Here is a 26,152-nt window from a genome sequence, read left to right as displayed (position 1 = left end):
ACTAATAAAAACTAAAACTAAGTAAACACACTCTAATTAGTTTTAAAAACAAAAACTGAAATCTGTAATAAAAACACAAGTCTCTTTTCACAATAAAAGCAGCCTGTGTTGTGTAACAAGCAATCACACGTTCCCGCATTATCAGCTGGGATCGTGCACCTGCGATACAACGCAGTGATTTCAGTCAACCAAGCCATCTTTCCCCTACCTCCCCCTCCGCTTTTCCTTTGTTCTTTCCAGCAATTTTCTCCCACCTTAACAAGCCCGCCAATTTTTTTTTCCCCTAACCCTCTTTGTATTTCCCTGTCCTGGAAAAGTAAACAAGCTGTTGTGTTGTGGCGGCCCTTCTCATTAGCCTCATTGGCTGGAGAGTTTTCCTCATTGAGGAGCCTGGTGTTATAGCAACTCACAATTCATTCACATGGGCTGCCAAATAGGTTGCCTACAATGGGTTTTTAAAGTTTTTGAGAATTGTAACATCCGTGTGACAAAAGGAATATTTGATTCAGCCGCTGAAGGCAGGCCAGGGAAACAAATCCTTCCTGCATGTCACTGATATTCTCTGTCACACTGGCTGCAGTTCATCTATTGGATTTCTTTGTGAAGAAAGGACATATTGTGCCGTTACACGCACAGCTGTCCATCCACCCAACCGTGCACATGCACGCACGCACAGTGTTGTGTCTTTCACTGCCTGGTGCAGGCACAGGAAATGAAGCCGAGCCATATCGCTGCAGTAATAACACGACGCCGATGATGAAGCTCTGACCGTGGACGGAGAGCAGAGATGGAAACACAATGATTCAGAGGACAGAAACGCTCTCACGGCCTAATCAATACACACCAGTGTACTGCATCAACCAGCCAGAATAGCAAACAGTCCTACTCTGTTTGTAGCCCACACATGTGCATTCATTGCTCACGTCAATCTAGACTCTCTGATCAGTCATGATAAAAAAAAAAAAAAAAATCTCATAAACAAGGTTCTTAAAACCTCAGGAGTTTAAGGAATTCAATAAAAAGAAGTCTAACCTGAAGATATTATATCATGCAATCTGTTAACACAAAGTTTTATTTAAATTATATAAAGATTAAATCTTCTTTTTTATTATTAATCCTACACAATACACTTGCCTCTCTGTAAATAAAAACTACTGTTTGGCAGATGAAACGAATACAACACTGCCACCATATGGGTTGTCACGTGTATTACAACAACATATCTGTGATAATATACACAGGGGAAGATAAGCAAGCACTTACAGTGTGAATAAGCAGAGAAAGGCAATCACGTCCCAATGCTGCTAATCTCGCTGGAATCATTGAAGGGACTGAAATGAATAAATGGGATCACACGTTTGGAGGAATTAAATATGGATTTGTTACTTAAAGGCTTCAGAGGAGAGTGTGCAGTGGGTTTCTGGATACTTAAGGGAAATAATGAAACAGGTACATGGGAGAACATGTGTCCTGGGTCGTTAATGGTTGCAAATCCCTGCTGGGAGAGAGAAAGAAACAGCACATCACAGGCAGTGGAAGGGAGGAGGAGGAGGGGGGAGGTGTGTTCAAATGTTGGAAGCCATATTGTGTAACCAATCGGTTTAACCATCACAATGACTCTGAAGCTGTTTCATTAGGGTAAAAAAAATCCTGCATAGTTCTGCTTTAAGCCCACCAGCTCCACATTTCCACTTCCCAGTGACTTCCCCCTGTTGCACATGGAAAGCGAAACTACAAAGATCATGGTTGTTGAGCAGTTTGATGGGATAAACGCAGCAGGTCAGTCAGATCTGATAGTATAGTAGATATAGTATATATATAGTATAGTAGTATAGATAGTATGAGTTGTTATTGTTTTCTAACTGCATTAAAGTGCTGCATATTTGCATAAACACTTAAGTTTCCGCTTCACAAAGTTAATGAACAAGTTGTATGTAGTGTCACATATACAGTGATGAAGTGTCAGTTCCTAAATGACCAGGGAAAGACGAGTTAAAGGTGCATTATGTAATAAATCTAAAGCAACTGGCCATAAAATCCTCCTAATATGTCACAGAGACTCATGAATAATGTTCATATAACATACTGAATTCACCAACAACAACAGTACAGCCAAAATATTTGCATTAAAATATTTATTTTGCATACTGCAAATCATATTTATGTTTTGAAATCATGTTTTGGCATGTGGCGCCACCTACTGCCGTCTACCAATCATTGCAGTCCACCGTCAAAAGCTCGAAGCTGAACAGGACAAGTTGCAGGTAGCTCAGTGGACAAGAATGTTGCTGTGAAATCTTCAAGACATAGGATTAGCTTTTGTGTGGACCGAGACCTTTTAAAGCACATCTTCCAAAGTGAAGATTGAAAAGAGACCAAAAGTCCCAAATAGACTAGGAAACTGTGGAGCATTGGTTTTATTCACAACCATGAGGTCCACAAGGTGGCGAGTTTGAATCCACACCCTTGCAGGTTGCAACAGGAGAGGAAGAAGAGGTGAGGTTAGGTAGGAGAGGAAGGGGCTGCGAGAGGTCAAAGGTCGGCATATCTTTATTGCACCATGCAACAAAAGGTAAACACATTTCGACCCTTGCGACAGTTGGAAAGGGGAAGCTGCCGAGGGCCGAAGCCAGGCTTGGATTATGAAATAATCAAATTTAGCTAGTCCCCCTACTTCATCATCATGATGTCTGGATAAAAATAACAATGATTTGGTCAGAACTCATAACATTAACGCACAGAACACTAAAGTATACATATATACGTATAAACGTTTAATCATGCTTGATAATTAACTAACTTTGAGTAGTAAACATTAATTAACTGCTTATTAATGCATGTACTAATAGGTTAACTAATGCTAAGTGTCGTGGCTTCCTTCTCTTTGTTTCTAAAAAAGCCACTTTCGACGCTTTGAATAGGACATTTCCAACACGTTTTCTTTTAGGTGTTCTTGTTTACTCACATTTGCGTTGCGAACTGTTCTTGTCAGGCTGGATTGATGCTGAACGACTTGGGTCCCTCAAGTTTGTTCTACTAATACATTCAACAATCAAAATCAAAACAAAGGAGGCACAGCTCAAATAAAAAATGAAACATTAACGGTTTAAAATGTTTCTCGTCTTTCCATCACCCTTGTCTACACCTGTCTCCAATTAAATCAATTAAATTAACTGGAGCGCTGTGATAATTGAGGTCCTGCGCCCTTGTGGCATACAGGACACCACTAGGTGGCAGCATTTACACCAAAATAAATAGAAAACAAAACACTGGCTCTAACACTAAAAGGAATACATAATAATGATTGTTAATATATTATTAAACAGTTAAGTTAAATATTAAGAGATCCTTATTGTAAAGTGTAACCAATTACTTTAAAAAGTACGAGTATACCTACTCAATTACAGTAACGAGAGTAAATAATGGTAATGTATAACTTTTGTACTTTGTTTGAGTCAAGCACATACTCAGGCCTTTACATTGCTGCCCTCCTGTGGCAGATAGTGGCTATTACAGCGCTGTTGCAGAACACTCATCATCTTTGAGGCGATTTCAAACAGAAAGTACAGCATTGAAGTTGGATGTGGACGTGGACGTGGACGTGGACACACACACACACACACACACGCACGCACGCACGCACACACACACACACACACACACACCGTGGACATGAGCTCTCCCTTCTCTGATAAGCCCGAGCTGTGGCGCGAGGCCACCGCCGAGGTAGGATGACAGTGACACCTCGCTGTGGCGCGTGTCACATGGTGCGTGGACGGTCACTCGTGAAAAGCCGCATCAGTGTTGCACGGCGAGGCGGCGCGTTGGAGGTGGCCATCTGCTGTCAGTGTGTGAGCACAGGTCCACCGCTGAGGACGCAGCCGCTCAGGATGCCTCACAGGAGCAAGAAGGAGAAGGTAAACAAACAAAACAACGACGTGCTCTGCGTATTATTGTCCAGTTTATCACTAGAATATTTAGGAATCCAAACTTTGATGTAGTAATGATGTAGTAGTAGTAGTAGTTTGGTGTCCACAGAGGAGTATTTTCAAAAATGTGGCATTTGTTACCATAACATTAAAGTATCTTACCTGCCTTATAACTTTTTTACTTTATATACATAGTTTTGTGATGATGCTTTGTACCTCTGGGAACCCATTTCTTACACATCTCATTCTATTGTGCACATACTTTATCTATATAACTTAACTCATACTACTTTGTAAAGTTGAGGCGACGCTGCATGAGTGTGTGACTAAAGAATCTTGAATATCTTGGAAAAATAAGAACACCATAACATGTTTTATATATCCTATAGAAGTCTACATCCTCGACCACAGTGACATTGGTCAAATCGTATATAAAAACAAGTTATTTGTTGTAACAGGAGTGACAGAAATGTGTATTAATTAATCAAATTGAACTTGAAATTCACACATGTGAACATCAATTCTATGCGTACACATTATCTACGACGAGGGACCTTTTGTTCTCGCGGAGGCCGGAGTTCTCATGTGATATCTCGTCTCGATCTTAAGACTGTTTTCTCAGAAAAAATCATCATCCCAATCCGCTCTTTCTCTGTCACGATGATAATGCCGAGCATTGTCGCCGCTATTTCTGTCCTCATGGTTTCTGTCATACATCAGTGATGCTGAGGAGAGTGGATTGACTGACTGACGTGCCCCCACCCCAGTTTGACAGCTTTATCAACTCCTGCCGTCTGTGCTCAGTTATTCTGGTCACTGAGGTCCAGTCACAGTCTCTGTCCACTGGTGCAGTACAGTGCACGGGCCGTGATCAGGTTGCTGAGCTGGGAAACATCACCTGACCCCATTCAGATGTCATTTTTTTCAGTGTCTATATTATAAGCTACTGTCTGGGTCTGTGTATTGCATAGATATGTGTCTACATATGTCATGTTTTTCCCAAGATTCTTCAGCCCTCCTCTTATGTTGCCGTCTCCTCTCGTCTCGTGATGACAAAAAAGAATCCCGTGTCGTTTCCTGCGGGACAGGAACTGTCTTGCCCTGCCCCTGCCTCGGTAACGGGAGCCCTTCCGCTGCAACTCTTGTTTCCTCAGGGCTCCGGTAAGAAAGTGCCTCCTGCAACTCAGCTGATGAGGGCCAAGCCGCCGGGGTCACACTCGGCCATGAAGAAGGAGAAGAGGTTCAGCACTTCCTTGTTCCCGCTCAGTACAAACAGAGAGCTGCAGAAGCTGTCTGCACTCACAGGTACGCCATCGTCCATCCTTCACCTTTAAACCCTTGTGTAAAAGACTCACACGAGCTTCCCTCTTCTGCCTGGAAAACACCTGATGACCTTTATCTAAGGCTGCATGTTTGGCCTACATGGATGAAGGGAATCATATTAACAATTCATAGCCTGAGTGGATCCTTATAACTGCCTTTTTAACCTTTGTATCTCTGCTCGCTACATAATTTATCGCTGAGCAGACATTATCTGTAATGTAAATGATCAGTGCAATCAGCATGGGAGAGAGAGAGAGAGAGAGATGTTTCCCTCAGAGGGGTTTGCTCGTTTACGATAACTGACTCGAGGCCAGAAGACAGAAGCAGCAGAATCTGGGCCATCCAATAATAACTCAAAACATCCGCCTGAATCAAACATGAACTTAATCCAGATTTGGAGCAGGAGGCAGCTCACAGTCCTATAAATACTCCAGCCTGTATACGACACACACGGCATTTTTATGAATGTTAAATAATAAAGTGTGAAAACAAAGGTTATAATAGTTTTGCGGTTTTTCATTAGTTGTAGTTTTTATTTCCTTTTGACAATTTGTTTTTAAAATTAGTTTTAAGGGTCCTTTTTGTAATATGGAGTCAATGGCATTTTAACCCTGAGAACACAGAGCATTTAGGCGGCTTTTTTCCATGACTATGTTAAAACAGTAGAGTATATACCAAATGAATGAGTCGTTTGTAAGGAGTTCAGTGTATTATTCCCATGATAATTAACCAAGGATGCACCTCTAAGGCACATGTGTCAAACTCAAGGCCTGGGGGCCAGATGTGGTCTATGCTGCTTTAAGGCGTGCGTTGACCAGAAACTTCATTTCCCATAATGCATGGCGATTTCGTTACGCGCAAAGTGACGGCATCCCACCACAAGATCGCAGTGTATCATTGTATATGTATCACGCGACGAGTGAAATTGAGATTGAGACTGTGATCGCAGCAGAATGTGTTCAGAAAAGCCACAACCAAAAAACGATGTGTCAGTGAAAGCTAGCTTCATTGGGGCTGAAGAAATCACCCGTGCTTCAAAGCCTTTTTCTGAGGGTGCGTTTTTGAAGCAGTGCATGCTGAAGGTGTGTGAGCAGGTCTGCACTGACCAGATACAGACTTTTGTTTGTCAAGAAACACCATCGCAGACCAGGTTACATCTATAATGCATCATATTTGTAACTTGAATAAGTACATTTGGTTTACATTTAGCTTCATTTATTCTGTATGACAATTACATCTGGCCCTTTGAGGGTAACCATTATGCTGATGTGACCCTCAGTGAAAATGAGTTTGACACCCCTTAGAGTCTAAGGGTTGGAAATGTATTTGGACTGACGAACAACCATCCATGTATCAAATACAACAACCTAAAAATGTTGAGGTCAGGGGTCACATACAGTGCAATTTGAGTTCAAGTGGGCCGGACCAGTAATATAATAGCATAATAACCTGTAATCAACAAGATCTCCAACATTTTTCCTTTTGTTTTACATTTACAAAACTATTATTATGAACAACCTGAAATTCCTTGAGAAAGTTTAGCATTTAATTCAATTAAATTTTATATGTATTTTTATGTATCGTGCCAAATCATAACATACATTATCTCTCAAGGCACTGAGCATAGACAACATCCTGGAGAGCAGAGAAACCCAATAATTCACGCAATGAGCAAACACTAGGCATCAGTGGAGATTAATTCTTCTTTTAACAGGAAGAAATCTTTGACAGAACAAGACTCAAAGATGTGCAGTCATCTGCCTCGACCGGTCAGGGTGAAAGGAAAAATGGGAGACACGTGTGCATAACGTAAATAATAATAAATATCTAAAAATCCAAGGTAAACCTGCCCCACTTTTTACATGGATTCTATGAATACGCCTCACACTGACACAGATTCTTCGGCGAGATAGTGACGTCGAGCTTTGGCATCAATCTTTCATGGCTTCTTTGTTTACACACAGCATTACAGACGGGATCTGGCCTAAGTGGTTTCCTGTAAAGGACACCAGGCTATGCTTTGTTCTCATACCTGAACGAGCTCAGTGACACTACGGAGAAAACCACTGAGCGACACAGCCGGAGGATTTGCAAGTTTGATGGGGAACGTGGCTGCAGTTGTGTCACAATACTTAAGATATTGTTACGGCCTCCCTTAGATACCTCAGAAAATGCTTAGTTTTAGTTTAGTTTTTATTCATTTTCGTGTTATTTTTTCGTAATATGGAGTATTTCCCAGGTGCAAGATTCAAAAGGCCATAATAAGTATTGCCAGCAAAAGATGCCATTTAAAAAGTTGATTAGGACAAATGAACAACCATCCCTCAATCAAATATAACTGATATGATCAATTTAATCGTCTGGTCATAAAATATGATGAGTTTAGTTTTTGCACATGTTCCATGTAAGATTTTTATAATGTTGGTCTCCTCTCGTCACACTGTTTCTATCAGGCTGAGGTTATTAAAAAAAAATTTACTGCAAGTGTTTTCTATCCATCCAGAATAACACTAAAGAGAAAGTGATCCCAACATGTCATATCTCACAGTGCATTCATTGCACTTTTAGTGTCAGTATGTTGCAGAAGCCTCCCAGACATCACTGTTTGTTTTTAGTGCCATCTCCTGGTAAAGATGAAGCAGAGGAGAAGAGAGGGGAGAACTGCACATAAATCAGCTCTGTGTTTGTAATAATCAGTAATAATATGGTATTGTGGATTAAAGGTGTGATAATATCGTATTATAGCTAAAAAGTTGTAATAATAATATCATATTGTGGCTTAAAGGTCGTGATAATATCGTATCGTAGCTTAAACGTCGTGATAATATCGTATCGTCGCTTAAAGGTTGTTATGATATCATATTGTGACATAAATATTGTGATCATATTGTGACATAAATATTGTGATCGTATCGTGACTTAAACATCGTGATAATATCATAATGTGGCTTAAATGTTGTGATAATATTGTATCATGGTTAGTAACACATCGCCCTGTGGGGTGACTAAGTCAGAAGATATATTTTTATCACTTTACAGGGAATATTCTGACTGTTTTGGGTGTTTTTAATAAATTAAGATAGAGGAGTATATTTGTTCAGGACTATTTTCCTCTACAGGATGATCCAGTGCATTTGTGACCGAGTACTTACTGCAGCAGGACAGTTTAATGTGGGAGTCACTCACAATATAATCATGTTCATATTAATGAAGGAACAGGTGAGCTTCAATTTGTTTTTTAGAGCGCATTTGCTAGTTTTTATTTTTGTAAATGCTTAGTTTCAGTTGAGTTTTTATTAGTTTTAGTGTGTTTGCAATATGGAGCATTTGCCAGGTTCAAGATGCAAGTTGCAGTTAGTGTGTCAGGAAAAAAATCAAACAGCCAACAGACTTAAGACACACATGAACATAACATAAATTATAATAAATAATGGCGGCCCGCAGAAACATTTCTGGCGGCCCACAATGAATTACAGTTGATAGTTTTAATCCCTCAGTCCAATGTTGGGTTCTTAAATTGGCCCTCAGGTATCAAAACTTTGATAACCCCTGGAATAGAGGTTTGATTCACTTAGATCAGTGTTTCTCAGTTCTGGTCGTCAGGGACAACTGCTCTGCGTGTTTTAGATGTTGCCCTGCTCCAACACACCTGATTCAAATGAATGGGTGGTTATGACTATTTGAAACAGGTGTGTCAGAGCGGGACAGAGAAATAATAAATACACTTCATATGAACCCAAAAGGATTATGTATGAAATAAATGAACAAAGATGAAAACTAAGCACATATTGTTGGTTTTATAAACACACAATTCAGTTTCAGTTAGTTATCTTTAAACTCTAGTTTATATTTTGATTTCAATTAACGAAAATATATATATATATATATATATTTATTTTTTATTTTTTCAATTTTAGTTTTCGCTATTTCGTTAGTTTCCGTTAACTGTAATAACCTTGACTGAGAGACAACACTGTCTCCCTTTGAAAGGATGCTGAATAATATGTTGCGATGAGTCCCACTCTTCGGACGACCTTGCAGAGTGAATATGCTTTCACTCAGTGAAGATGAATCATATGAAACGAGGAAAAAGCAACTTGGCTGTTACGTAAAGATGAAATGCAGATTCTTCAGAATTTTCACTAAAGCTCCAGTCTAAACATACATGGTATATACATTTATCTTTATCTCATTATCTTGTGTTTGACACGTGATGTTTCACTTTGCTATAAAGACAGGTTTGAGCTTGTGAATGGAAGCTGCAGCAGTTTCCTGCACAGTGTACCCATATATATATATATATATATATATATTTAATATTCTGTCCTGTCACTTACATTTCCTGTTTACAGCTGATTACACTCGACACTTGTATGTCACTGGGAAAATAACACAATGTACAATATTCTGCTTTTGCTGCCATTACTTGTGTGACAGGAAAACTAATTACATAAAAAAATACACTGTGAGGAGCCATCAAAGAGTTATATTTAGTTTAATCTGTGTTTAAGGACTAAATCAATCTCAGTTTTGATTGCTTATATTAATCATTACCTTTTGGCTGTGATAGTCTGTCTGTCTGCTTGGGAGCAGTATAATGGCTTTGGGGGAAATTCAGTGTGCATGGCCCAAGGAAGAAATAGTAAATGTTGTTGATTCAGATCCAAAAATCAAGATTGTTGCAAGAATGTGTCGTGTGCATGATGTTTTCACCAAGCCCCTGTCCTCATCATCTCCTCAAGATGTTTCCTCTCATCTCCCTGTGTTCCTCATTTAAACGTAAGGATTTCAGGCACCATATGACCTTCTCTCACACTTCCTTTTGGTGAAGAACTGAGCAGAGCTGACAGGAGAAAACAATGAACTGCTTCAGCCGAGCAGCTCTCTCTCTCTTAAAGAACAGTTGTTTTCAAGTGCTTATCCTAAGTCAGATTAAGCTGAAACCCCTGCTCATGGCTCAACTGTGGGAAAGACTTGAGTCAATCTGATCTCAGATCTGTGGCAGGACCTGCCTTGCAGTGAGAGGAGAAGGGGGAGGGAACCAGACCCCAAATTCCGATGTATATCCCGCCCTCATGGGGTCCCCCCAGCCAATCACGACTCACCTTTGGCAGAAGCTCCTGCCCTCATTGCTCCACAGCAGCCTGGGTTCATCCAATAAGCGGACGCCCTCGCTGCTTACGTCACTCACCAGCCCAGTTCCCTCCAGCGGCAGGGAGCTTCATTTTCTGATCTGCTTTTGTGCTAAAATGGAGGCTGGCCTCTCGCCCTGAGTGGAGCGCCTTCCTGGTTGAGGTTTAGATGTTGACATGCAATAAATCTGGAGACAGGATGGTTGTGGATGCGCCGAACTCCAATGGGCCCTTTCAGCCGCTGGCTCTTATGCACTTCAGAGGTACGTAAGAACAGGACTATTCCTCCTGCATTGTCCTGGAGAATTAAGGAGAGGGAGATGGTTGTGTTGCTGTGCTCATGTTCCCCTCCGCTGGTTACATTCACACATATGAATTAAAAACCAGTTGCCTCTCGTGTTTCGGTTGTGTTTGCGTTGTGTTGTGAGCGGAACCGGGTGCGGGGTTGTTTTGAAGAAACGGGGAGCTACGTTTTTTTTTTTTTTAAAGAAAAAAAAAATCTGGTTTTACTAGCTAGCTACTTTAGCTGCCCATCCCCCCGCGAAGCCCAGTGATGTCAAAGGAAGTGAGGTCATAGCCCAGGGAAGGGTCTTATTGTAGTTCGTTTTTCATGTGTGTTATTTTAATTGTCTGCTTTTATTTACCGTGGCCCCCTTTTTTTAAAGGAAGAAGCTAAGGAAACGTATCGAGTGTCAGCCCTAGCTGCTCGAGTACCGGGCTCCGTGCTGTGCTCACACACTCTTTCATTTCGGCTATGAATTGGTCCAAAAGAAATGTAGGTTTTAAAAAGCAGGTGCATCCAAAAATCAAATTTCCCGTAGGTATTACTAACAACGTAAACCGGAATTATCTCAACAAGATGCAGAACTATATTCCTTAAGCATCGCCATAAGCTTTTAACATATAATGCTCTGTTCTATCCTGTGCAAAAGAAAAGGACATCCATTGTAGATGCAGTTTCTTAAGTGATATGGTAAAAATATATGTTATTTGTACACTACAAATATGCCATTCACCCATTCACACAGCGCATTTTCTATAGCTCATCTTTCATACCCATTCACATGCTGGTTGGGTTAAGTGTCTTGCCCAGGGGCACATCGGCATGTAAACAAGCGGAGACTGGAATCTAACCCACAGCCTTTGAGTTGAAAGACAACCGTTAAGCTACCGTCGCCTGCAAATGATGACCACAGTCGGATTATAATCAGCATTTATAACCATGATAAACTGTCAACGTACGATTTGTGACATCAACGCAGGTTTTATTGGTAGAAATTGAATATACCATTCGTAGGTATGTTTCTGTACATGCACAATGGCTTTAAACATAAAGACAGCTTGGTTTATGCTGCTATAGAGTACGTCTGTTGTATGTACTTTACTCAACAGCTTTGCTCTTGCCCCGCCATGTTTCTACAGGAGCTCAAGAGGGAAAAACCAGACAGATCTGAGTTTAAGCTTTTTGAAAGTGGAAGCTTACAATGTAAACAAGGAAGAACATTCATTCTTATTAATTCTCTTTCACATCTATTTTTGCACCACGTGTTGTTTTCCGTCAAGGAAAAGTTGTTCGGAAAGGAATTTAATTCTTTCAGATTATTAGGACTCTCCTAGTTGCACCGAGCAGCTTCCATTTCCCTACCTGCACCCCCCACCCCACAACCCTCATGTGAGGGACACGCTGAAGTCACGACGAGTGACGTCTCAATTTATTCTTGAAGTGCTGAATCTGTGTGTCACCAACAAAGCACTGCTGTCGGTGTTTGACCCAGCCATCATTGTCACAGCGGAGCAGTAATAATGTTTCAGGATTACAACACCAGGCTCGGCCTCTTAATATGTGGACAATGCACTCAGTCATGTTTGAAAGGCCCGGCCTGTTACCACTGTACTCAGCAGCAGCCCCAGTGTTAGATGAAGCCTCAGGCAATTATTGATTACACTCTGTTAAGCCACAGAGGCAGCTGTCTGAATGAAAACTCAGTGTTGTGTGAGCAGTCAGTCTCTTTCCCTCTCCGTTTCCTCTCATTCATTGTGTGCATATTCATATTATAACCACCTCCAGATCAAATGTGTCACCGATGAGCCTTTCTTGATTGACCCTAGATCCACTTGAGACACGCTGCAGTCCAGACTTAATTTATTATAAATAAAACCATGACTAAACAAGAGAATACATTTGTGCATGGATTTCTACACAAGCTAATAACCTAATATAATATTCAGTTAATTCATAAAACGGTTTGTTTTTCTATCTCCACATGCACTACAGAATTAATATGTGGCCTTTAAACTCACACCATCTCAGAGTTTGGCACCGTATCCCAACAATTTCCCCTGATATTATGGATGCAGCCATTCTTGATTCATTTTTGCCTTTTATGAAAGCTTTGCAATACATTTTTATCATTGTTCGTTATCTGAGAAGCTTCAAATTGTAGTTATGAATGTGTCTTACATGTATTGATGCAGTTCATACTCGGGAAGCCCTATGAAATGTAGATACTCTGTAGCCATTCAACAGTTTGAAATAATGGCCAAAGTAATTGCCATACTGTCCCTCTGCATGCCAACCAAGATTTTGTAGTTGGTGTCATTGTAATTGTTATGTTATCATTTCAAGATCTGTATTTGTGTTTGATGTAGAAAATAAACCAAACCACCCACACGCACACAGACACAAAATAGCCCATGAACGGAAACACAAAAGAACAGGCACATATTGAATAGGTACTGCACTAGTGTCGATAAAGCAGATTGCCAAACAAGTTATTCCAAAAGCAGCAGCTGCTGCAGACAGTTGTTCCATTGTGATTCCAGTTATTATTTCTGTTTTGAATAGGGATTATTAAGATAAAAACTTTTTCTGTTCTCTGCGAGACATGGCACTTGTGGCTGTTTTTGTTTTGTGTGCATGGATGCATGGCCTCCTCGGGCATCCGTTGATGACATTAATAGAAGTCACGTTGTGCTGAACATCAGTTTTGGTATCACAACACTGGGTCTTATCTGGTACACAAGAACCTGCTGGGTGTTTTTTAGGAGCGTACAGAAACTTTATGACACAGACGGGCGGACTTATGTAGTACAGAAAGGACTTGTCTGACATAGAGTGCAGGGCATTGCATGTTCCAGTGCAGCTGATGCAAGTTAACCCCCCTCGATAAATTAATAATAACCAGAGATGGTGTGCCGGATATATGAACACTTAAATCATTGTCGATTTTACTGTTTCTCTCTGTTGTTGACCTCAAATGCCCCGTTTAGAAACACACACTATTGCTGTCTTGGATGACTGTCCCTCTATTATGTGTTTACTAAAAAGGTGCTGACACTTGTAGTGTTTTCCTAAAATGACTGCACTTTTGGGTGTCAAGTCTTTATGGAAATGGCTGGTAATGGCAGTGCTCGCACACTTAACCTCTCCTGTGGAATTCCCAGCCTCTCACTGTCATCAAGATAAATTGTCTGGCTTAAAACTGATACTGCATGGATTCAAGCCAAGTATCCATTATGTTTGAGTAGGATATCTCTCCTTACCGAGAATTGGCCACTTTGCAAGAATGTCATGCACCTTCCTTTATCCTGTTCTGTTATCCTCAGTATTGTCACTTGAATTAGGCCAGGCTGTTTATTTCCCAATGGAAGACGACAACATTATGGTGAGACCTGCGGACCATACGTATATCAAAGTAAATTTTGGGTTTCTGTGTTCGTATATGTGTAGCGGGGATGTTTTAGGTGTTTCCCTGCTCAAGCACACCTGATTGAAATGGTCAGCTGAGCTCATCAGTAAGTTCTGCTGAAGCCTGATAACGACCCATTTATTTGAATCAGGTATGTTGGAGCGGGAAACACGGAGAACATGCAGGACAGTGGCTCCCCAGGACCATGAGTGAGAAACCCTGCTCTATCACATTCATAAATCATAATTTGGCTCATAATGTTATTTGCTTGTCTCAGTAATTGGAAGCATTCTGCTCAAAGGTTACTGTGCAAGTCATGAAAGACTAATGTGATTCATTATCATCATCTCTCTTAAGATGTACTGTATACTGCAAGCACTAGAGCCTGACAGATGTATCAGTTGGATAATATGATCCTTTCAGGGTCGTGTCTTTATCAGCATTTTAGTTTACTGATATACGAACTGGAATATTACTGAATACCAAAAATGCAGTTTCAAGGCAGCTTATAGGGCAGAACGGGTGTGCATGTATTTTCTTAATTCATGTTTGATACATTTTGTTTTTTGATGACAACGTCATACGGATGTTCAACTTTTGTTTGTGTGCATAGTCTGATTAATGATTTAAGTCTCTAATATTGGCCGTCAGTCACCAAAAATTCACTCTGTACTATATATTTGATTTAATTTGATTGGTATCCACCTCAGTGCTGGTGGCCACAGCGGCCACACCCTTTACTGATAGGAAATAATAAGATATATTATTGTATAGTATAGAGATAATATTCTGTACTGTACATTCTAACTTAAAAGCGACCTAAACCTACTCATTGCAGTGTGTTATACTTCCAACTGCAACCTTGGCTCACCAGCTAAAGCTTACTGTAAATATTACTGTTGAATTTCAGCATATACTCGTCACTCGCGGTGACAAGTGTGTCACTGCAAGCGTCACTCTCACGGCTGCCACACAGATATTACCTCACAATTACAGACGTAAATCAAAGCTTAAACAACTCTGGCCAACTGAACCACATTCAAGACTTCTTGGTTGATGAGTCACAAATCGGTGGCAACCACTTAAGAGCGTCTGAATGTGACAGGCCTCGTTGTCGGTGTCGCAAGTAGCTGCGTCTGTCAGTTAAATTAAGCCAGATATGATCTTTTTTTTATTATATATATATATATATATATATATATATATATATATATATATATATATATATATATATATATATATATATATATATATACTATTATTTCAATGCCATCAGGAGAATCAAAACAAATGCTCATCGTTCAGTCACCCAGAGGTTGCCCTGCTCCGACACACCTGTTTCAGATGGTCAGCTCGTCATTAAGCTTTGCAAAAGCCCGATAACGACCCGTTCATTTGAAACAGGTGTGTCAGTGCGGGACAACATCGAATACATGCAGGGTTTCATTTGTCCGTCTGAATTACTTTCTTTGCAACCGCTTTATTTCTTTTTTCCTTCATGTTTGACAGCTGAGCTGCCCCTTCCTTTTCTCTAGTGAGAAAATCTCTTTGAAGATGGCTGCATTCTTAAGTATTCTCAGCTGCACCACTGTGTATCGTTGTTCTACTTATCCCCCCATCACACTCCTCACTTTTTTTTCTCCCCCCTTTCCTTCTGTGATTCTTCAGATGTGGCCCCCGCTGAGCAAGAGAAGCTCTTCATCCAGAAGCTACGACAGTGCTGCGTTCTTTTCGACTTCCTGTCTGACCCGCTGAGTGACCTAAAATGGAAGGAGGTGAAGCGGGCGGCGCTGAGCGAAATGGTGGAGTACATCACCCACAACAGGAATGTCATCACAGAGCCCATCTACCCAGAGGTGGTGCACATGGTCAGTGGAGAGACAGGGGAAGATGTTTTCTATTGTCTACTAATTTAAGAAGAAGATCAGTAACAAAATGATTTGGTTCGTTTAGCAGGTGATTGTTATTCCTCTTGGGGTTTATTTTCATGAAGTATTAACATCCACGCTTGCTATTATTTCTCTGGTAAAGCCAAGATGAGGAGAATAAAACTGGAGCTGAAATTAAAGAATTAGTAAAATTTTAGCTCATTGTGAACACTTTATTAAATTTCTTTTCTTAAGCAAAATGTCAAAGATTTTCTGTACACATTTTCAGACTTGGTTGCAAAACGTGAACAAATTAACACATGCATATAAAATAATTAAAATAAATAATTGGAAGGGATGAAGATGAAGGAATTCAACTTATTTGTAAAGCTTTAGTGCAGTCACATATTAACTCGGTGACCTGTTGTTGCCCAGAATGTTCACTGAATCATAAATGGCAGGTTTTTTTTTCCTCATGAAAACAAGCATTTCTGCTCTCTCTGGTCTGAGTCTAAGTTCTTGACCCGTCCACAGTGTTGGACTCTTTGCTAAACACTCTCACTTTCTACAGTATTAGAGTACTAGAGTATTGCTTTTACAATTTCTCCCGTCTTTGCAGTGCATCTGCTTTGTCGCCTCATCTCCTTTGAGTTTCTTTCATGAAGTCAGCGTCCTCTTTGGCATGATGCTTTTGGAGGTGCTTGATTACTCATGAAACATTTACTTTTCAGATATTTGCAGGTACTGTACCTGTTGAACTTGTTGGCCTAGCAGGCGTAAAATTCTTTCAAACACCCAAATGTAGAATTGAATAGATTGGCATCATAGATCAGCCAACATCGGTGCATCGTTACTACCTACCACAGATTTTACAGCCTAAAACTGCAGGGCAAACCCTGTAACCTGGATTTGGGCATTTATCGCCATTCTTCTCTGCAGACTCTGCCAGGTTGGATGTGGGCCACTGTTGTAGTTCAAGTCAGTCTGAGTACATTTATAAACCAAGTACCTTCTGCCTCATCTTGGCTGTGTGTGTGTGCTCAGGGCTCATTGTCACTGGTCATTGTCATTTTTTACAGGTTTTAATTGATGTTTTCTTCTCTCTGCACTTGATGCGTCCTCGCGGCGTGATGCTGCCAGTGCCACGCTTCACCGCTATGATGTATCAAGCAGGTGATAAGTGGTGCCTTGGTTTTCTCCCGACATGACGCATAGAACCGAGGTTAAACGGTTATATTTCATCACAGCAGAAACTTGTTTCTCACAGTCTGAGTCTGCTCAGCTGTAAAGCCCATATCAGTGTTGATAAATCGATTATTAACCATTTTGATAATTGATCAGTTTGAGTATTTGTTTTTTAGATTTATCTTTGATGTCAGAATTCAGTGATGTTGTATTCATCTAATGAGCTTAAAGGAACAGCTTTGTCATTGTCGGGTGGTGAAAACTCCCATTGTGAGCCTCTGAGGATGAGCAGTAACAATCACTGATGGATGGCAAGGGAAAACTATCACAGAGTTACTGGATGGTGAAAATAATTAGTGTTTTAATTGGAGTTTGTTTGTGTTCACTTCACGGTATTGATGCATGCACTCTTTTAAAAGACAAGTGGCTAGAACATTTATATTTTTGAAAGGTTTTGTGACATTAGCTGCAAGGTTTTGCGTAGAGAAATGTTATCACTGTCAAATGACTTGATCTCTTTGTACATTTAGCTTTAAGGGTTCCTTCACCTGATACAAGGAGGGTGACTCATGTCACGTTTGTGTCAGACGTTACACAGGTTTGGCTTTAAATGAAAATTTGCATCAACTTATGAGCCAGACAAAGATGATCATGACGACTATGATGTGCTTCGATGTAGAAGCAGCGCTGTTAACATCGCCGTTATCTTCGTAGCTCACAGTCCAATTGCCACAACCACGGCTATGACCTTTCCATCGACAGTTGCTATTGTGGTGTTAATGCACCGTCATCACCACAGCTTTGGCCTGGGATAAAGTACAGTGCAGCCAGGACGGTTAGATCTACCTTGTAGTTTTTCTTTTTTTGTCGAACAAGGCTCCTGCTGTTTTTAGTAGGCCACCTGCCCGTGTCCCATGATCCGCCTGGTGAGAACCGCAGCCCACAGGGGAGTCAGTTGACACTGTTCGAGACCGTTAACACAACACGTGATTGTGGGGCCAAGCCCTCGGAGGACAGTTGTGAGGTTAACATTAATCTGAAAGGGAACGCCATTTCAGATGTGACATTACCTATAGATTTATGATGTAATGATTGTTAAACAAACTCTAGCTCTCTTCAAATAATGTAAATGATTTTCATTTGTTTGCATTGACACATCAAGAATTGCCTGAAATTGTAAACTAAAAAAATTATGTGTGCACTTGTGCACATTTACTGTGCTTTAGAATATGTCCACCGGAGGCTGTGCTGTATGTTCTGGGTAGAGATGCTGCTGCTACTGATACTTTCTAATATGGACAGTACTATTTTCTGTGACTGCTGGTTTGACCTTTTGTCCTGACTGTTAATACATGGTTATATCTGAGATATAAGATAAGTGTTTTCTTCTCAAACTTAAAAAGACATTGGTTATGATTAAAGGGTGATCTATGGCTTCAGGTCATTAAACCAAACGCATGTTGATAGAGCTGCAACTAACGATTATTTTTCGTAATCAATGAATTACTTTCTTGATTAATTGTTTGGTCCATAAAATGTTAGAAAATGTTTTTAAAAAATCAGTGTTTGTCAAACCTGGAAATGACAATGTTCTCGAACATCTTGTATTTCCACAAACCGAAATGATTCAGTTTTAATGATTTCTTTGTTTATGTGGAGCAAATAAACTATTCATGGTCTATTAAAGAAAATATTCACATTTAAGAAGCTAAAACAATCAGAAATAATTTTAATCATGAAAAAAGCTTAAAAACGATTAATCGATTAGTTCATGGAGACTATTAATTTAGTAATCGATTAATTGTTTCAGCTCTACATGTTTATGTCCTAAACATTCAGGGTCTCATTTTCGTTCCTCTCCTTCTTCCAGTTTGCAGTGAACATGTTCAGAACATTGCCCCCATCATCTAACCCCACCGGAGCAGAGTTTGATCCGGAGGAAGACGAGCCGACGCTGGAAGCGGCGTGGCCACACCTTCAGGTTGACATTTTAATCATTTAATCGTCTGCAAAACAACAAGAGGTTTATATAAGACTTTTAGAAGAGAGGAAGCCCTGAGCATGGCTGAAGCATACAATTAGGGATCTTAAGTTTGTGTTATTATTCCTTTTATGTATTGCTATTAAAGGGCTTAAAATCCAGCAATCATCTTGAAACATCGATGTCTGAAATGCACGTAACAACTTGAAAACGGTGTCTTTTGTGAACTCTTGCTACTCCTGTGCACACTTACTTATTTGTTTGTGTCTTTGTTTGTTTCTGTTGCAGCTCGTCTATGAATTTTTCCTTAGGTTTTTAGAATCGCCCGACTTTCAGCCCAACATAGCAAAGAAATACATCGACCAGAAATTTGTTATGCAGGTAAGAAAGGCAAAACATTATTTTTTTTTATTAAAGTTTATAAAAGATGACTTGTTAGTATTGGTAATGTTTGATTTTCTGTCTCTGCAGCTCCTAGAACTATTTGACAGTGAGGATCCCAGAGAAAGAGACTTCCTCAAAACTACTCTGCACAGGATCTATGGAAAGTTCCTGGGACTGAGAGCGTACATCAGAAAACAAATCAATAACATTTTCTATAGGTAATAGATATGTGGTCAACATGTGTTTGTTTTGTTTTATTGGCTCATATGAAATACTCCTGTTTGTTTCACTGAATCCACTTCCTGTTTGTTTACAAAGGTTTATCTACGAGACAGAGCACCACAACGGTATAGCTGAATTACTGGAAATACTTGGAAGGTTTGTTCATAGTAATAATAATAATAATACATTTTATTTGTAACCATCTTTCAAATACTCAAGGTCACATTTACATTTTAATATAAGAAGATGCATCAAACACACATGGTTAAGATAAAATAAAATAGACAAATCAAAAAAGTTATGGTGAAATAAGACAAAAATAAACGGACAAGATCAACATGGTAGAGTTGTCTGTGTCTCGCAATGTTTATTGGTCTCACACTCATTGCAGTACCCACACTCTCATCCAGGGGGCAGTAAAATTGTTTGATATAGTTTCCATTAAACATTTAACTGAAGACGCCCGACACAAAACGACATGCCAACATGTTGAGTCAAATACGACACGTGAGACTAGGAAAGCATTTCTGCTGGTAACTTAACTAAAAAAAAACACCAAAGGGAGTACCTACATTGTTTTGGTTTCTTGGATTTCAAGAAGAAAACGTATAAAAGTGCTTGTTTTGTTGTTCAACTGTTGTGATTTATTTGTTTTTCTATTTATTTTTGCAGCATAATCAATGGATTTGCCTTACCACTTAAAGAAGAGCACAAAATTTTCCTGTTGAAGGTGTTATTGCCTCTGCACAAAGTCAAATCACTTAGTGTCTACCATCCACAGGTGAGTCGACCCATTAGTGCATATTTGTAAGACATTTACTGTCAAAAAAGTCACTTTTTTTGTTATTACCCGAATATTTATCCTTGCTTTTTTTAAAACCTCTTTCATATGAGGCCTATTTTTTGCTGCCTCCTGTCTGAAATGACTTATTCAAAATAAATGGAGTATATCTTCACAATTACAAGGTCTGAGTAAAGTCCTCGCTCGTTGAGTCCTCGTTAGCACAGCAAGCATACCCAGTTTGTTTGTGTGCTTTGCTTGAAGTGGGGAAGTTAACAGACGTACGGAAGTGGACATAGGCTGTTTTCGTGTTTTCGTTATATGACCATATAATAACTTGCGGTTTGACTTGTCTTTCATTTAGGTGGCAAACACTGGTAGAGGCTTTTAGCTGAGTTTCTTCCCGTCAATTTGCATCTAATGATTGTTTGCATAATCGATTGATCTGTCACTGTTTGGTCCATGAAATGTCAGAAAATGTTAAAATGCTGATTGTTTTGTCCAAAAAACCAACTCCACTCTGATATCTTACACATAACTACTTTTAATGACCGGTAACATTCTTTTGAAAATGTATTTTAGTATTCTTGTCCAGGCGTGCTTTAAGTATGCTCTTGCCCTTTCACCTTTTTTAGTCGTCTTGTACGTGAATTCAAACCGTTTCATGGTCTAATGGTTTGTTTTTATTTGTGTTTTCAGCTGGCTTACTGTGTCGTGCAGTTTTTGGAAAAGGACAGCACTCTAACAGAGCCGGTACGTCACATAGGAAATGCCCTTGCATCATTGTTTTTGTTTTGTAGTAAACTCGTTTTCCTTACTGACTCTTTATCTTTGTTTACGTGCCTTCCAGGTGGTAATGGCTCTACTAAAGTACTGGCCAAAGACTCACAGTCCCAAGGAGGTGATGTTTCTCAATGAGCTGGAGGAGATCCTGGACGTCATTGAGCCCTCTGAGTTTGTCAAGGTGCAGGAGCCTCTGTTCAGACAGCTGGCCAAGTGTGTGTCCAGCCCGCACTTCCAGGTAACGTGGCGCTTATTCAGATTATTAACACCTTCGTCGTCGAGCAATTAGTCCACTGACGTGCTGTTGTCGTTTGTTTGCCCGCAGGTGGCAGAGAGGGCTTTGTACTATTGGAACAACGAGTACATCATGAGCCTGATCAGCGACAACGCAGCCAAGATTCTGCCGATTATGTTCCCCGCTCTGTACCGGAACTCAAAGACCCACTGGAACAAGTGAGACATTTGAGTTTAGAGCATCTCCTCACACTGCACGGAAACACCTGTGGAACACGGTGATCGACTAAATGGCTCACAGAGATTTCACCTTCATGCATCAACCTTTTCTACACCATTTTAAGTTTGCTAAATTCAGGCTCAAGCAAGAATACATGAAATTTGAAGTTCAAGCTGCTTTATAGCGTTGATTCTTGACCAACGTGTGTGTGTGTGTGTGTGTGTGTGTGTGTGTGTGTGTGTGTGTGTGTGTGTGTGTGTGTGTGTGTGTGTGTGTGTGTGTGTGTGTGTGTGTGTGTGTGTGTGTGTGTGTGTGTGTGTGTGTGTGTGTGTGTGTGTGTGTGTGTGTGTGTGTGTGTGTGTGTGTGTGTGTGTGTGTGTGTGTGTGTGTGTGTGTGTGTGTGTGTGTGTGTGTGTGTGTGTGTGTGTGTGTGTGTGTGTGTGTGTGTGTGTGTGTGTGTTCGTTCTCACAGGACCATTCATGGCCTCATCTACAATGCTCTGAAGCTCTTCATGGAGATGAATCAGAAGCTCTTTGATGATTGCACACAGCAGTTCAGGGCTGAGAAAAACAAGTACGCAGCGACACAACCACATTTCACGTTTGTCTGTGGAGTGAAAACGACGAATTATTGACGCCGTGGTTTTTGATGTTTTGTCGGAAACAGAGAGAAGGCGAAGTTGAAAGAACGCGAAGAGGCCTGGATTAAGATCGAGAACCTTGCAAAGTCAAATCCACAGGTGAGCTGGGTGTGCAGTCTGTGACTCGTCCCCCCCCCCACCCCCTTTTTCCTACCATCGTGTTTCTGTGCATGTTTGTGTGTAACACCACATATATATATATATACGTATATAACTTACATTAAGTGTGTTCCTTTGCCATCTTAATCCCCATAAAATGTGCTTGGTTGTGGTAAATTCACAGCTTTTAATCTAACTCGAAATAACAATATCCAGGTTAAAATCCTGCTGTTGATATTTCTGCCTCCTGATTTTTATTGCAGTGTAATAAAACTTGGTTTGTTGGACATGATTAAAGGAGTAGTTTGACATTTTAGGGGGGATAAATAAGCAATTATGTGTCTTGCTTGCTGTTTTATGAACGGCGTAAAACTGTCTGTAAATAAAAGCTACAGCCTGGAGGGAAAGAGGGTGACAAAATGTCAAAGTCTCCTTTAAATTGTGCGACAGAATAAAACAGTTGATGTGTCCAAATAAATGAATCAGTAATGGTGCTTTTCTGTTCCAAAGCATGGCGCATTGATGCGATAGCTCATCGTAGCATCTTGACTCGTTACCTCTCTGCATGCGACTGAAATGCGTCTTTTCTCCATCCTTTTGTGTTCTTTTTTTGTCTGTGTTTTTGTTTTCCCCTTCTTTTTCATCATAGTTCTCTGTGTATGTTGATTCCTCTGACCTCACTAGTCCTGTAGCAATGGAGACGGATGTCCCTTTGATAGAAGATGTTCAGAGGTTAAAAAAGACAGTTGAGGAGAGCGCAACTCAGGTAAACCTGACACTTTCTCCCCCTGTCTCTGTTTTTCCTCCTTTTATAATTACGATATACTTTCACAGATGTGTGGTGTTTTTAAACAAAAGTTGCAAAGTCTTCTAACTGAGGCTGTTTGCTGTACAGTCGCTGTCACAAAAAGTAAAACCTGGGCACTGGAATCAAAAGCTTTCTGTTTACATCCCCTTGCATGTGTAATTGTCAGTGTTATTTACTGTATATGTAAGTAATTATGAATTCAAAACATATACATATCATTTAATGATATAAATACAATTTAAAACTTGGAAGGTGTTATTTCAGGCTGAAATTAATGTTTCATAATCGAGTAATTGTTTGGTGCAAGAAACCTGAAAATATTCATGTTTAAGAAGCTCAAAACATCTCAATAACTCATCAGTTATCAAAATGGTTGGTGATTAATTTCAATATATTATAATCAAATTGTTTGAAATTTTCCAGTTTATTTTGTACATTTTACTGTTTTCCATTATTCGTAAGTACACGCACACACAGTTGGGTATCATTTGTTTTTCAAAATAAAATGAAAAATGCAAGTTTGATTTTTCCACCCAACGCAGGTTACGTGACCTGAAAGTTGAAAAAGAAAAAAGCAGTCTTTTCGAGCGCAGAGACGTTTACAAATTGCAACACCCAGAAAAAAGATATTTTTAAATATATCGATGACTGCACGTATAGGTGTTTCTCCTCTCCAGCTACATTTTTGTTCATTTACAGACTATTTACTGTCCTGCGTGAAGCTCCTCCCCTTTCACAGGTCACATCCGGGTTACGCGATATCCGGGTCACATAACTTGCAATTTTTTGGAAATTGGTGGGAATAATCTGTTAATTTTTCATTTTATTTTGAAAAACGAATGATACACGCCACGGATGTTTGGTTAATTCCATGTTGTTGTGCTTTGATCACAGAGCTGTAATGTGCGATGTTGACTATATTACTTCTTAACTTCTCCCCCCCGACAGTTGCAGCATGAGCAGCGGAAAGAGCGACCCATGATGCGACGCAAGTCTGAGCTGCCTCAGGATATCTACACCACAAAAGCCTTGGAGTCCCACCGCAGAGCTGAAGACATGTTGACCGCCCACGACGGACTCTAGGGTCCCGCCATCTGCCAGCAGCTCTTGGTTCAACAACTGCCCCCCCACCTTTTTTTTTTTTACCCTCCCTGACGGCCATGGACATCCATCTTGGAGTTACACTGGTGACCCATGCTGAGCCCCCTCCTCATTGTCCGTTTACCCAGAAATCCTTGGTTCTCCTTCATTCCTGCTCACACAGTGCAGAAGCTCTGTATTCACCTCCCTCAGATTTCTGCTTTCTCAGGTTTTTTTTGTGTTGTTGTTGTAGGAGAGGTGCAGGTGTGTGTGTGTGTGTGTGTGTGTGTGTGCGCGTGTGTTTCCCCCCTCATTGTCACTTCCTGTCACCTGGTTCCCGTCTGTTTCCCCACATAAAGTCTATGCTTCAACTGTCTGACACACTGTGTAAGGATCATGTGATCTCTCTCTGTCTGTCTCTGCTTAGGTTTTCTTTTTCTGTCAAAGGGAACAAATTACAGAGCTTTTTCTTGCCATCTTTTTGTTTTATTTATTTTTCTTTTCTTTTTCTGCTTAATTTAATGGACATCTCACCAGTGCCAAGACTGTTTGTGTTCTTTGTTTTTGTCTCTGTGACTATGACATGAGGACATTTTACCTTTTTGTTTCTGGGTCACTGGATGTTGTTGTTGGGTTTTTTTGTCATTTAGCACACACTTAAGACCAAACTGAGGCCTGTCCTTAGCCTTGCAATGTCTACAAAAAAGATGGCAGTCAAAGGGGGAAGTTGTCCTGTGGACATCTGACACTTTTCCATTTTTTATTATTATTATTTTGTGCCATATATGCTTGCTTCCTTAACTGTCATTTGAGAACCAGACCATAGAGATTCCTGGACGGTTCAAACAATGGTACTTGCACTGTGTTTTGAGGAAGAACCAGAATGAAAAGCTGTTTATGAATTTGCTGCCTACATCGGTTTGATTCGCTCTCGGTTTCGTTAGCTGCTGCCGACTTTAAAACCCTCTCCTCATCATGTTTATTTTTCTTTTTTACAAGTATGACGGAGTGTTAGGGCCAAACTGAAAAAGAAGAGAATATAAAGTCGTAATATTACGAGAATAAAGTCGTTATCAATCGAGCAAAGACGATCAGCTGGAGCGTTTGGTTCAAGTTCTGTTTTGGTTTGGGCTTCACAGATAAGGAATTACTTCATATTTTTGTCACATCAGCACTGTGTTATCTTAAGTATCGGGACTTTTTGAAAAGATTGTGAAAGAAAGAATCGCACAGACTTTTAGGAAATCATCTCTTTTGGGAAAATGGCTGATAAATTTTAAAAATTAAATTAAATATTGATACAAAATCTCCTAATATTACGACTTTATTCTCAATAGATTATAATTTTTTTGCCCTAATACTTAAATTAGTATAAGTAGATTAAAGGTGTGGCATGTTTGTGTTGCTACCATTCCTAAATTCAGTCGTGTGTGTGTGTGCTTTGTGGGGGTTTTTGTATGATCTGATGATTCCTGAAGAAGTCGTATCTTCCAGTCAGTACCATTGTTTAAACTGAGGGGGGGTCTGCTCGATTTCTTCATATTTGACGTGTTTGTATTTTCCCCCGCTGTCTTGTTTCTGGAGGTTTGTAGCGAGCGTGGATGTCAGGTTTCAGATATTTTTGTGTTTTTTTTGTTAAATTTCCCCCTCCCTCCCTTCCACCCCTGGCCATTCAGATCGCCCCTCTCCTCCCCAACGCTGAAACAGACTGGTATCCGACGGCCACAAAAATGCCAGATGCTGAAAAATAAACTGACATTGTGACTTGGCTTGTTATAACTGTATTAATACTG

The 26,152-nt window shown here is 40.1% G+C and overlaps 1 protein-coding gene across 2 annotated transcripts; it reads left to right on the top strand.

Moving 5' to 3' along the window:
- Nucleotides 1–10,510: 10,510 nt before the first annotated feature.
- Nucleotides 10,511–24,650, top strand: LOC310944310 (serine/threonine-protein phosphatase 2A 56 kDa regulatory subunit gamma isoform; the record flags this gene model as incomplete). 2 transcript variants are annotated; one of them, XM_083910052.1, is made up of 14 exons in its annotated part: nucleotides 10,511–10,647; nucleotides 15,742–15,941; nucleotides 18,997–19,107; nucleotides 19,396–19,488; nucleotides 19,579–19,709; nucleotides 19,810–19,869; nucleotides 20,386–20,494; nucleotides 21,194–21,247; nucleotides 21,345–21,515; nucleotides 21,603–21,730; nucleotides 22,204–22,305; nucleotides 22,399–22,471; nucleotides 23,121–23,237; nucleotides 24,228–24,650. In XM_083910052.1, the coding sequence occupies exons 1-14, from the start codon at nucleotides 10,554–10,556 to the stop codon at nucleotides 24,360–24,362; spliced, it is 1,578 nt and encodes a 525-aa protein (XP_083766178.1). In that variant the 5' UTR covers nucleotides 10,511–10,553. The 2 variants fall into 2 exon arrangements, with proteins under 2 accessions (XP_083766178.1, XP_083766179.1); XM_083910053.1 differs by lacking the exon at nucleotides 24,228–24,650 and having other exon boundaries at nucleotides 23,156–23,221.
- Nucleotides 24,651–26,152: the final 1,502 nt, after the last annotated feature.

This window comes from Microchirus variegatus, assembly GCF_963457635.1.
Source record: "Microchirus variegatus genome assembly, chromosome: 2".
Lineage (NCBI taxonomy): Eukaryota > Metazoa > Chordata > Actinopteri > Pleuronectiformes > Soleidae > Microchirus > Microchirus variegatus.
This window is presented reverse-complemented; position numbering and strand designations above follow the sequence as displayed.